This window comes from Chaetura pelagica, unplaced genomic scaffold (assembly GCF_000747805.2).
Source record: "Chaetura pelagica isolate M959 unplaced genomic scaffold, ChaPel_1.0 scaffold275, whole genome shotgun sequence".
NCBI classification, from domain to species: Eukaryota; Metazoa; Chordata; class Aves; order Apodiformes; family Apodidae; genus Chaetura; species Chaetura pelagica.
Window position 1 is genome coordinate 8,196,653 of NW_009953486.1, and position 14,372 is coordinate 8,211,024.

The 14,372-nt window shown below is 36.8% G+C and overlaps 1 protein-coding gene across 1 annotated transcript in view; it reads left to right on the forward strand.

Moving 5' to 3' along the window:
- Window positions 1-909: 909 nt before the first annotated feature.
- The window catches only part of ZMYND8 (zinc finger, MYND-type containing 8), a 46,228-nt gene continuing 32,765 nt past the window's right edge, over window positions 910-14,372 (forward strand). The window contains exons 1-2 of the mRNA XM_009998677.1: window positions 910-1,020; window positions 10,757-10,827. Of these exons, the coding sequence (XP_009996979.1) occupies window positions 1,007-1,020; window positions 10,757-10,827 (85 nt within the window). The 5' untranslated portion in view covers window positions 910-1,006. The remainder of the gene's footprint in view (window positions 1,021-10,756; window positions 10,828-14,372) is intronic.

A 14,372-nucleotide genomic window follows, 5' to 3' on the forward strand; every position in this document is an offset into this window, starting at 1 on the left:
ACGTAGGACGTCTTTTTAGGGCCTGTAGTGTATCTTAAAAAGTACCAAGTCCTACAGGGTTAATAGACAGGAAACTGCAGCTGCAGCCGACTAATACGGAAGTCAGATTTTTGTGTAACAGCCTGAGCAGGCCGAAAGGTGGGGGCCGGGGGGAGGGGAGGAGGGAACTGGAGAATACAGTCTCTGGGGTGTTACTGATATTTTTGGTTAAGCTCTGCAGCGTTTTTATAAACAGGGAGGGCATGCACTGAGTGACAGCCACCCTCTGTGATAATGCAGTTTCAACTGTACAATAGTTTTTGTGCAAATGAGACATTAAGCTTTTCCTATTTATGGCTTGACTTATAGTATTGAAAGAAATCACACTGTCAGTGTATGCTCTGGTAGGTGTTAATGTATTTAAATTCTAGAACAGGAGAATTCAGAATTTTCAGTTACCACTTTCAGTCCCTCCTGTGCATGTTCACTTTCAGTATGTTTTGCTCTCCCTCCGTAGCCTTGCTTTCTTCATGCAGCACATTGCAAACTATCAGCAAAGTGAATTTAGCTTTTTGTTCATAAAGAATTGCTTGTGACCTGGGTGAACTCTTCCTCCTTGAGGTTTAAAATACCCAAATGCTTTCAGTTATAGCACGTTGAGACACATTTGCTCTGGCAGGCAGTTTGCGATCACTTCCCTCTGCTTGAAAATCTGTGTATTTTATACCGGGAGGGCACATTTGGGGTTCCTTTTCAAGTTTCTTTTGCTGAAACGGGCCTAGCTTAGCCTGTCTTCTCTACGCACAGGATGGCTCCTGCTTGCCAGAGCTGCACAAAGATAATCGCTCAGGAAGTGTTTCAGCCAATCCCCTGAAGCTTTACATTCAGATTTACCAAAGTAGCCAATCCGGGATTAGCTTTTATTAGGAAGACAGATCATCAAGCTGAAGTGCCAAGCCCTTTCTGCCTGAGTACTGAGAGCCTGTCCTCCATGTTTTATAAGTATTGACATAACACTGTGTTAACAATGCATCCACAGAGGTAAGCCTTACTTTTTAAATTTTTTTTTCTCTAAGACCTATGAGTTGTGGGTTAAGAGTGTGATTCTCTGTGATTTGTTGTGCAAAACTCACACCACAGCACTTTATTAAGTTGGAACTGTTTAAATTTGCTTTCTTGGGTCACATGGTTAGTAGCCATTAGCCACAGCTTTATTTTGCAGACTGGCAAAACCTTGGCAAACCTACTTCTTCACAGGAGGATGGTGTTTTTAGAGTTTATCAAGATCCTGGTATTCCAAAGAAGCTTTCTCTCTCTGAGCAGTTTGCCAGCACTATTGTCTGTTGTGTCACATGCCTGCTGAAGAGAAAATGGAAGCTAGGGAGCAGATGCATTTAACTGCCCTACAGGGAGTCAAGCAGGGATAATGGCAGACAGAAGAACAGGCAAGTTTACCTTTCTAAACAGTGAATGGAATAGCTAAGATAAGTTATCTCTGAGAAAATATGGGATTTTTAAAAACCTGGACATTAGCAAAAAGTGCTAATGGCAGATTGTAGATATTGGGCCTAGGTGGTGGTGTGCTGTTGCATCATGTTTTTTATGCAGCTTATCTGAACTTAAAATTATTCTTGAACCTTTTTTCTTTTGCAGGAGTAATTAATGCAATGTATTTCTCTTTCTGAGGGACAGTGTATGGTTAATATTTTGTTCCTTTAAAAGGGAGTTTTTATGCTGCAGATTTTGGAAATGGATTGCTGCTCAATAAAATGCAGCAGTACATCTGTTTACAAATGTGACTCTTTATGGAAAATGTTTTTGAACTGTTAGCTTTCTTGTTTTACGTAGTTCAAATAAAATAATGTACCTTTTATCAGTGCCTTTTTGTTTTACACTGTATCAGCCACAGTTCTGTGTTGTGGAGTCCAGAGGATATAAAATCATGTGTGGTTCATGACAGTAGTACATGTTGTTCGTTCTTGGTTTTTTTCCGGTTTTGTTTTTTCTTTTTTTTTTTTTTCCTAAACTTTTGGTTTAATGCTACGTAATTATTTCAAGAAATTCCTTTTTGATCAATTCCCAAATCTGCCAGCCTGTTGTATCTTCTTAACTGGAAAAATGAGATGGGTGCTTGAACAGTTGGTAAGTAAGCAGCATGCTACTCTCTGAACATTTTACATAGTTTTCCAAACATTTTGTTTTTACTGGGTTGGTTAGCCCAGTAGATGAAGTAATGTTAGTGGTTAGTCAGATAAAAAAATCGGATTTGCTTAGCGTCCATTTTGAGAGATTTGTACATGTAAACTGTTCTAATTTGAATGCACTTAGCTTTTTTATAAATTACCTCTAAAATTTGAAACTTATACTTCCCGTTTACCTCAGGCCAGTGAAAAGTATTATAGTTGCTGTTTGTTCAAAGGTCATTAATTGCCGTGTTTGCAGGGTAAAGCGCATTTTCGTTGTTCCTTAGGCTTTTGAGGTGTGATGAAAGTGCTAGTACTCAGCAATGAAGTGACCTTATGAAGTAAATAATGCTCAATGAGCATATGTTTCTGATACTATACAAAATATAATCTCAGACAAACTTGCTTGATTTATAACTAATTTAGAACATTTTGTGCTCTTTATTAAGATATTAATGGTAGTGCTTGCATGCTTGTTTTAACAAGTTGTTTTTCAGTGATAACCAGTATTGTTACAAAAGCAGAGAAAAGATGGTCTTTTGCGCTTTTAATATAATTTTTCACTTGTTTTAGCAGTCCACACACAGTCATGATTGTAAGAAAGAACTTTGAGCTAAGCTAGTTTTGCTAATGACTGCACCGAGGCACAGTTACATGCTAACTTTTACAGAAGGTTGCCACGTATTTGATAACATTCTGGAACATAGCAATTTACCTCTGGTTACTTGTTTGCCAGTATGAGTATCTTATTTTGAATATCTCACTTTGCTTAAAAGGGCCACCCCCCCCAAGCTGTCCCCTCTACCCCCCCCTACCCCCCACTCCCGCCTCGGATTAGATTATAAGAATGTCTAGTTCAGTTTGCAGCCTGAAACAAGCACTGCTGGGTTGTACCATTGAGTTTAATGTGATAGAATTTTTGGATGCAATTTTAATGCATTTTTCAGCATACATACAAGTGCTAACACAGTTAAGAAGTTATTCTGGTTTCTGTTCTTCGGTTGTTAAAAACAGAAATTACATTTGGACATAATTTTCCTAGCAGTATACACATTAGCTGTTTACTTTCAGTCTTAAATAGTGTGTAACATAAAATTTGCTTAATATGAGGAAGCAGGAGCAAGTGATCTGCAATCAGAAAGCTTGTGTTAAAATGGCTCCCACAGGTTTTGTTAAGCTAGGATCTGTTTCAGATCTGTACCTCCAGACACTGCTGACAGTGAAGCATATTTGTATAAGCTGCCCTTGTGCATGTAATGAAACATAGCATCGTGGGTCTGTTAAAGTTCACTATTTTTGATCACTCAAATATAATTCTTTTATAGTTCACAAAAAATAAATGCCTGCATTGCAGCAAGATGTCTGAGGTAAGGTAGGGACAACAGTGTTGTTTTACAGATCAGCCCAATCGCGCTGCTCCAAGGGGTACTTGAGCCAATAGAAGCAGAGGGTAGGTTAAAGATTGACAATTGCAGTGGCAAGACTGAGAAAGGCCTTCTGGAAATTTCTACCATCTTTGTTCCATCTAAGCAAAGCAAATTCAGCCAAGCTGAAGAATTTCATATATTTTTGGTGCTTTGTCAAGGTATGATGTTATCACTCACTTTTATAGATTGCATAATAAGAAGCACTCTGGGCCTTTTTTTTTACTGTTAAGGACAAATGGAATGTGGGGGTTTGTTTAAGTGACAGACACAGGGAAAAATGACATACCTTATATATTCTCTCCACCCAAGGTTTTACAGGACTGGATCTTGTTAATATCACAATTAGACGGGATGCATATGAAGCAATGGAGCTGAGGTTTATTCAGCTTGTAGCAAATGGCCATGATTCTCATGTAACTAGCAGTTAATTGTATAATTGCACTTTAAGTTTTCTGGCTACTGAAGAGTAATTTGAATTGCCCAGGATGAATATGATTAGCCATTGTTATTTAGTGCTAACATCCAGTTACTTTTGTAATTAGCTGGACAAAGAACGCAATGGGGGAAAACAAAGGAGTGATTTGGATTGTAAATGATGAAAAGAGTAGCTTTTTAAAAGCTACATGCCTCTTTCATTCTTTAGAATCAAACTGTTGGAAGCTAAATAGTGCTAGGTAAAAGAGGTTTCTTTTAACAAATGACACTACTTAACATACTGAGAATGGAAAGAATGTAGAGTTTAAATCACTCCAAATGTGACATTTCCCCCCTTCACATCAGGCAGGAGTATTGAAATGCAGGGGAAACCCTACATTTCTACTAAGCAAGCAAGTAATAAAATGAACTTCATGCTCAAAAATCATAAATAGGTTGATTACATTGCAAATTTAGCAGTTAATATCAATATCCACAAACTCTGATTGGCTCATCTTCCTGAGCTGTCTTCCATTTTGTGAAACCACTTTACCTTTTTTTTTCCTTTTTTCTTTTTTGCTTCATTTTCAAGTATATTGGCTGTGTGGATTCAGTTGCTGAGAAGTTATATAGGTCATGGTCAGTTTTCCATTGTAATGGTGCCACTCTAGAATAATTGGTTAAAGGGTGGTAAAGCTCAGTAAAAGCCCTCCTCTGTCTATAATTCAGGATATTAATTGGAATCTCCTAATTATCTTGGAAGTTGAACATAACCTTTGCCCATGTGGAATGTATTATACAGCGATTTTCTTTTTTTTTTTTTTTTTTTTGGTGGATCCCTAGTATTTTCCCCATGAGCACATGAATCCCATTATAGTGAATTTAAGCCTGTTAGACTAGGTTTGATATACTTAGTTATTGTCTGCAGACCCCTTAGTAGTACACTGGATTTGAGGGGTCTGTAAACCAGTGTCTGAAAACTCTTGTAGTGGACCGTCAAGCTTGGCCCTTTATATTGTATGTAGAAAGTATTTAAAATGTATTTATTAATAAACATGTCTTGTATAGGTGGATTAAAGTCCAGTTTAGAAATAGCTACAGAGGAACTGAGTTTTATTTATTTGACAGAAGTTGTCTGTCATTCTTATGTTAACCCTTTATTGCCAATTGTCATAGCATCTTTTTAATGGTGAGGTTAAAACCATGCTGTAGCAGCATGTTAGTGTCCTTAATTTAGCCAATATAAACCTTTACATTCAAGGATGATCTTAAATTATTTTTTTAGCATGCAAAATCTATAGTTCTTCTGGTTGCCTTGCCTGGGCCTCAGCTGTATACTTACAGTTTTAAAGACAGTATGACACCAAGAATCTCCCCCTCTCCCCTGATTTTCTCTTTTGTGAAGGTATTTTGAATGCATACTGAATAAGAGTAAAGTTTTTAAAAAGCACCTAAATGTTCTATATATTAAATAAATATGTATTTACTGCTTGTTTTTGGAGGTAGCTAACTTAAACACTACTGTATGTAAATATCTGAGCAAGCGTATTGTGTACGTTAATTGCTTAATATAAACTGAGCATTTTGCAGGGAGTTTTGCAAAAGGAAAATTTAAAGTATGAAGTGCTCAAACTGGAGAGTGAATCTAAAATTGAGTGATTTCCCTAGTAACCTGTGACTTCACAAACTTTCTATCTTGTGCCTTCTTAGTTAAACATTTGGATGTCAGGTGTCCTTTTGTCACACTTTACCATTTCTGATATTTAAATGCTTGCTTCATATGTAGCACTGCTGTTTAAACAAGAGATACTGTTATTGAATAAACTTGCTACCATTTTAGCTACAGTACAGGAGTGAGGCAGTGCAGTGCTGTCAGACGCCATTTTAAGAATCCTGCATAAATAGCATAGCTACCGATGAGTAAGAGACTGTTATAGGTGAGTGCTTATACAAAGCTGCTATTTATTCAGCAATGGCATGCAAATATGTTTTTCAGGTTTTTATTGAATGCAGTTCTTTGAAATAATTATTTAGAATTGCTGCTCACAAATGTGGTATAGGAGAGGCAGGAATTATAAGGATGACATTCAGTTTTAGTGCTTATAATCTTAAAACAGTTTTTTTAAATTTTGTTTTCTATTAGTTAAAAGGAAAAATGGATTCCTTAAACATATAGTTCTTGATTTTAAATTATTGTCTGTTCCCTAATGTAGATCTAGATTGTGTATCTGGGCATTAGCTGTTTTGAGTGGTTTTCCATATCTGTCAGTTTTTCTTGGTTAAATGTCAGGGTGCAGTAGTTCATCTGCAACTTTTAATTGCTCATTTGTACTTAATATAGGCTAGAGCAGCTTTAAATACTTTTGTATATGTACTTTTTTTTTCTGGTAAGTATTACTACTAGTACAAGAATGATTTATCCTAAACAGAAAAGTCAGCATTTTATTTGAAATTTGAAAAACTGCATTTCATATAAGAAACCCACCTTCTCTTCAGTTTAATAGAGAACATATTTTAAAATTAGGCTGCCAAGTTATTTTTGCATTTTTGCCTAAGCATCAGTAAATCTTGCATGATTGCAATCCTTATTTTTTTTTTTCTTTCTATTCCCAAGTATCCCCAAAGGAATAACATTTTCTCCCCTCGTTCAGACATATTAAACTAATTTGTATGAAACAAATTTGTTTAACATTTTAGAAAACTATTACTTTTTTTGTTTGTTTGTTTGTAAGTTGTGTCAATATGAGTAAGGAAGTTTTAAATGATTATTTGGTGTTCTACTCAACTGACACTTGAAACTGGCAAAACCTGAATTTCAATTGTGTTCTTAAAATACGTTCCTCTATATTCATTCATCTTATTGAGAAAAGGAAAGTAGCTTTCAGAATGACAGTGTATTTATTGTATTCATCTACTTAAGGATATAGCAGCATAGTTTCTGATCTGCAGCCTCAGAGCATCACATTCATAGCACACATGCATGATAGTAATACATACTGTCTAAAATAACAGCTCTAAGCCCTGCAAAAAAATGAATTCTCAAATCAAACTCTCTAGTATGGTCTACTTGAGCACACAGTTCTGTTTCCACAGAACTAGATGCATGTCTATAATTATTTTGCTGTTGGTTTTAATTTTATTTTTATTTTATTATGGGTAATGGCAAGGTACCTGTCATTACAAACCTGTTTTTCTTGAATTATTTGACATCTTTTGCTAATGGAATTTCTGCATTTGGAAGTTTGTGCTTTATAAGGCATTTTCAGAATACTGCTTATAATTAATGGAAGGTGCAAAGGTGAAAAGATCTGTCAGCTTTAGAAAAGTTACTGTAAACTTGCTGTGAATTACTAGCATGTATTTACAAACTTGAGTCTTAAAGATTACCACTGCAGTCATCACTGCCTCCATTCATACAATGTCATGTTGTGCAAGTCATAATACATTACAGCAAATAAAACAATAGGAGATGCTTCTGAAGAGCTGTGAATTTTAAATCTTTTATAGCTATGTTTAGTGTGCTGTTTAACTGTTGTTAACTGTGTCCCCCCAGCATTGGTTTTTTTTTCAGAACAATCTCGATGAATTTCTCACATGCACTTAAATGTTTGTGTCCTTAAAAGATTGAGCAAAATTAATTATGATAGAGAATATGGAGATACAATCTATTCCTCTAAGGCTCAGTTTTAATTTTCTAGTAGATAGCTGCTGAATTTTGTTTTAGTTGTGGATGACACAGTGTGTATAGGATATATGCACATCCATTGCTAAGAATAATGAAATTAACCTTGGTGTCAAGTGGTGATTGCAATTTTCACTGTGCATTTATACTTCAAATCTTTGGGAAAGCTGTCTTCAGCCACCTTCTGTGGGATGTATCAGAAGTGTTAAGTCAAGATACTTTGTTTGTCTTAGAACTGCTTATGAAGAGTGTTTTCCTTGTCTAAAGATCTTTTAGACAGAACACTCAAAAAGGTGATGGAGGAAACTGGCTGAATCTCCTAAATTAAGCGTACTAGATGGGAAGAGGCAGATTTAGAGCTTAAGAAATCTCATATGCTGTACCTAATACATGGTCCTGACCTGTAATACCCTGCAGTGTAGGCTTGGGCAGGCTGTAGGCAGCTCTGCCCACAGCTGCAGAGCACCTTCTGTCAGCTCTTACCTTCCCCTGCTGTTTCTGTCAGGGATGTGGGAACAGTTCCTGCTACTGTGTTGCTGTATTGATCTGTTACATCCCATTTCTCAACCCTGTGTCTTTTAATACTGCTTGTAGGAACTACTGTATCTTTCTTGTTGTATCATGTTCCCTTGAGGTTGTGATTTGGACAAAATGGCACCTAATATATATATGGATGAGTCTGGAACGGTATGATTACTTTAATATAGCTTAAATGTGAGCCACTGCTGAAAGGATATTACTCTTTTCCTCCCTCCCCACATGTGGTACACTCCCATTTCCTCTTTTCTGCACATCCAGCTGTGCAGTGAGCAAGATCACAGAACTGATTCAGTTAAAATGAACATGATTTCTGGATCATGAACTTAGGGACCAGGGAAACTATTCCTTTTATTAGCAACTTGTGTTAAATGACCGTAAGTCTTCAACCTGAGTCTCATAGACTTGTATGTCCTACTCTGTGGCTGCAACTGGATCTGTATGTTAAAACCATGTGTATTATTACAAATTTACTTGTGTGCATTATTAGGTATATATACGTGTTGTTTTAAAAACACGGGTTTTGTTACAGTTTGGTGATAATGAAATATGATTTTATGAGAGGGAGGGGAATTGAAAACTAATGCAACATGGGAAGAGAACAATGAATCATCCAGTGAGCTCATCCCTTTCCATTGCTTAAGAAAGGGAATGGGCAGAGGCAAGTGATGCATGAACTGTTTTGGTGTCTGCAGACACTGCCAGCTCCCCTGTGCTGGAGGCCCTCTGGGAAAGGGTGTAACAAATGTGCAGTATAATTGATCTGCCCATGCATAGTAAATCGGTGAGTGTTGTAGTACGGTCAGCTGTGTTATGCATTTAATCTGCCCATGCAAAATAAATATGAGACGCATTGTGCTATGGTCAACTGTGATTCTCATTTACCATAATTCTGGCCACATGGATGCCTTTCCTTGCTACTGAAATTAACGGCATAGTCTAAAAGATGGGAGGTTGGATGCTGGTAGAGCTTCTCATCAGTGTTTTTTTACTTTAAACAGCTTAATTTATAATTTATTGCTACACACAAAAGACAAGTAAAGAATAATGATTCCTGGAGTTCATGAATCTTCTTGGCTTTGGGTATTCTGTACATTGAACTTGGTTATTTTTTATTTAAAATTTTTGCTGACATAACTATCCTGTTTAGAAGTGTGGGAGTAATTGCAACCCAACCCCCTGGTAGCTGGTAGTTGATTAAAAGTAGTTTTGACAAATACCAGACTAAAAAGTCCTTCTGCTGGTAAGTTTTACTTTGTTTAGGAAGCTGTTTTAACTTATACCAGTAACAAAGCTCATGCTAATATAAACTGTTTGTCAGGCTGAAGAGCTTCTCTCATATAAACATAACCAAGTCTTCAGTGTTATTTCCATGCTCTGATTAGCTTTCTCGGGCAGATTTATCCACAGTAGCTAAAGCAAAGGTCTCTAGTTGTCCTCTTGGATGACTGAGTGAAGTCTTAGTCCAGTCCATAGAATCAGCAGTTTACAGTCTGCCATATCAATGTAAACTGGTATCAGCAACAATTTATATTAACAGGCTAGACAGTAAATTATCACTACAGAGGAAAAGATCTAAATCCCACTTGGCTGGTGTACTCTGGTGTTAATGGACAACTGTGATACCTACTTCAGGCACTACAACCTCATTTATCTATCATTTTGAATTTGGGCTTGCTTCAACATAATATTTTCTTTTATCTTTCATCTAATGATAGTCAGATCTCCAAAACTGGTGTGTAACTCAATATTCATGCTAGTTTTTTTCTCTTCCTTCCCCCTTCCTTTTCAAAACTGACTTAACTAGCCAAATTTGTGGAGTTATTTCCTGGAATCACATCACTATAAGAAAGCAGAATATCAGGAAATCAGTTATAGTTTGTTATCTATGTAATAATTTAATCCTGCCTGGAATAAATTAAAACTCTGTGTAAGATTAAATAGTTGAATAGTAGTAACAACTTATTAACAACTATTATACTTAATAGTTTGTGGAATTGTATTACCACTAAATTATAAATACTCAGTTTTTTGTTACACAGTCTAGTTTCAAAACACCTGAAATGATTTCTTTACTAGTTTTGAAAACTGCATTTTACCTTCTAATTTTGCAAGCTGTTCTGTTTTGCTAAATCTGTTATTTCTGCTAATCTTTCCACTGGTGCTGGTGAGTATTTAAATGTTAGCAGGCATCTGTCCACACATTTTATAGAGGCCTTAGATTAGGGGCTACAAGGAATACAATTCCTGTTTGCCACATGCAAATCATATATACAATGACATGATCTTCAGTATGTGTTACAAGACTAACATTAGGATGAAATTGTTACCTTTAAAGTTATAACATGCAGCATACATTTACCTAGATGGTTTCTCTGCGTGCTCAACATATACTCTGGCAATCAGCAGACCTTTCATTTAATCAGAACTTTTAATACGGTTGGACAGTGTTATGTTGAGAGTCTATACATGAAGTTAGACATGGGGATAACACAATCTGTAACTATTCTAATTCACCTTTTTGAATCCTGCAGCTTGGCTGAAGAGGAAATAAAGGCAGAGCAGGAGGTGGTGGAGGGGATGGATATCTCCACTCGATCCAAAGGTGAGTAAGAAGGAATATTTAATCTATGGTCTTTATTTCATGGACATTTCCATATCCATTCCTGACATGAGTTCAGCTTGGTGGTGGAACTGCAGATGACTGTGAACTTCTTCTGGTTTCTGGAGTTTTCCTTATGCACGAGTTACTACAGGCAAATGTTGTTATCTCCCTGTATAAAAAAAAAAGCCAAAGCCAATAATTTTTTTCAGTGTAAAGATTCAACTGTAAATGGGAGTAGGTGGAACAGAAATGCCCTTCAATCAGAGTATTTGCACATCATTGTTTACTCCAGTTCATTGTAATTGACTGCCAGCTGCCCAATGAAAGCCATTGCTGTACTACCATCCTTTTAAAATTCTGGCACATACCTACTTACTCTTCACATTTCTGCTAAAGGGGTGATAAGTCTAGTTAACTCTGAATGTACAGACATAATTGTCTTGAAAGCATGGTACAGTTCATCTGCATTCTTTTCGTTTTAATAAGGTAGTTTGGGTAGATAACAGTTACAGAATTGCACTTAGGTCTTATTTGTACTATGGTTAGAGGAGGTAGTTGGTACATATGATCTGACTTGCTCCTTTTTGTCCTATTCTCCCTTCTTTGCTTCTGGTTGTGCATGTCAGGCTCCATCACTGGCCTGCTTTCAGTCTTTGCTTATCCCTGTATTTCAGGTTTCTACTCCAGCAGAAAATAAAGTTTTTAATTGTTTTAATGATTGCTGCTGAATGGATTAAGCTTCCAGCTTTTCACTCCTACCACTCACTTCCCTTGTGTTTCTCAGATCCCAGCCACTTGAACTTTTTAGCCAACTTAAAAACTGAAACATTTTTCCGCTGTTGTAGCAACCAGTTTGTGGAAGAGTTCAGTGTGAGAAGAAGGTATAAAAGCTAGTGGGTGTTCTTAGATGCATTTAGCTGCCCAGGAAATCTCAGCTTTTTTTCTCTTCAGACTCTGGCCCACATATTCTGATAAGAATTTCACGTCAGTTGAGCTAAACTGTTACTTCTGTCACTCCAACATAATGTCTAAAAGTAATTTGAGTCTGATACCTGTTTATGTAGATTTCTGCATTTTAATTCTGTTAAAGGGTTAGTCTTTCATCTCCCAGCCTTCTCAGCCATGTAATCTCACAGCTCCCCCTGTTCTGTGGGCTCTGATAAATTCAGATTGGTCAATTCAGAGGGAGTTAACCTGGCAGAAAAAGACTCATGCTTTTATACTGAGTGAGTTTGCTGTTGATACAACTCCCTGAGCCAGTTCATGGGCTCAACTCTGGTAGTGACTGAGAGTGGTTTAAAAGACAAAGACAGAATCAGCACAGTGCTAGTTTAGGTTTGCCCGAGCTGTCATTGTGTGGAAGTCTGTACATGGTAACTAATGTTAACACTGGTTTTAACCACTAGTGAGAATGATCTGAAAAACCCTTGTGCATCACCATAGTAAAGATAAAGGTGAATGGACATTGAATGAATTGAATAACGGTATTGATACTTATTTAACTAGATACTAATTTGCTTTAATTGGTTTGTTAACTTTGGCACATATGTTGATAAAACGCATGCCAGGACCATTCTAAGGGCGAGAATAACAACCACCCATGTCAAGCTCTTACATGAATGTATATTTCTAAGTGAAGAAGTGATGTGCATTGTAAAGAAATCTTGAGACTTGCCTGTAAGCCATCTTGCTTTCTTGTGTTCCCAAACTAATCTATGAATCTGTGGTACAACTTTATAAGAGTTGAATGTGTAGTTCTGCATAGAAAGTACAAGTATCATAAATGTCATCTGCAAAGAGCTGGCCATATTAGAGGCCTACTAAAATGAATCTGTCTGAACTTCTGTTATTTGGATCGAGACACATTTCTCTGTTAGTTCAGTGCAGGGTTTTGGCAGCAGAGAGGTTATAAACCAGAATTTAAAAGCTGTTGTTATACTTCATGTAAGGCAGAAAAGATGCAGCAAGGTTCTAAACTGGTGGAATGGTGGTAACACGTTTTGTCTTGTAACATTAATCTTGTTCAGAATTTTACTTTGTGTGTTTTCGAAAGGAGGTAGGTGAGGAAGTCAACCCAATATAGACAAAACCTTACGGGAAGCATACAGCTCTTCTTGGTTTGTTTGGTTTTTTTGGTGGTCTCTGAAGCCTGTGCATATCAATCAGTGGCATTGTATAACTTCATACTTGTCCAGGAGAGGCTGATAAACTTCACATTTGTAACCTGCCGTAAGGTGGTGGTTTCAAAGCAGCCTATGCTGGTCAAACTGCTTGATGTAACAGTTTTGTCCACTTCCTTCCATACCTAAGCTGGCAGGAAACTAACTGAACCATAAAACATGGATAGCTTTCTGCTGGCTTAATGTGCTGAAATGCCTTGGTAGTCTGCCAGAACTGGTGTAAGAGAGAGGGCATATATACCAGAATATACCAGTTGGGTGCAGGAAGTATAGATCTTTCTTAGCAAGCTTAATGGTGAGAATTCTGACTTCTACAGCTTTGGCATTGCTGCAGGTTTGAGTTGAAAGCTTAGAAGCTTTTTGGTCCTAGGGCCTTCTCTGAGTGGTAAAATGCTCAGATATTACAAAAGCTAAATGACTAATAAAATGGAATTCCAGAATATATTCTATATTTTGTAACAGTTCCATAATACACCATGTATCAACTTTCTTTTCAGTTGATACCAAGTATTTAGTCACATAGAGATGTGATTCTCACTCAAATGTGAAAAATAATTTGAGAGTCCTTCAGTGGCAACTAGTGCAGCCTAAGTCTTTTACCTCTAGTGCAGAGCCCTTGTTACTTGGAAATCAACAAGGGAATCTTCAGGTCTGCCTTGCAGCAGCAAGTCACTCTACAGCCAGGCTCTAGTTTATAAACAGCTTAAATCTCTTACAGTGCAAGTTGTTGGGGAGTTTTTTTATCTTCCAAAGTTCTACAGTGAAGAAACAAGTAACAGTGTCTTTTTGTACTTGTCTAAAATTGTAATGTAGTAGGAGTTCATCAGGATTTACACAACCTTGGCTAACCTCTGTTATTTATTTCATTAAGCAATTGGATTGGGTTAATTGCATCAGTTGAAGTTTCTGGAATGTGAACAGGGCTTTAGTGGCTGATTGCAACTGCATCATATTTCAAAATTCTGGCATAAGATTAAAATGTCTCAGAGTTGAGTGTAAGTTCTAACAGATTTATCCATTATTATTTAAGTGTTTTGAAGGTAGTTAAGCTTGCTATAGTGTTATAGGTAATTGATTTAAAAAACAATAAACCTATTAGCATCCATTCAGGATAATAAATATAACTGGGAAACTTTACAGTTCTGGAATCCATATAAATTATTAATTGAATCCCATTCTATCAAATTGGACTGGAATGATACTGACAATTGAGTTAGTTTTGCTTCTTTTTCTCTTAGAATTCTTCATTGATTTTCCTGAATGCCGTTTAAAATACATGCATTCAGAGCTTTTGTGGAGGAAAGAAGAGAGAAGTGGCAATCTAGGTGGAAGTCAGTTTTCTGTTTTTGTTCTACGTTACAGGTA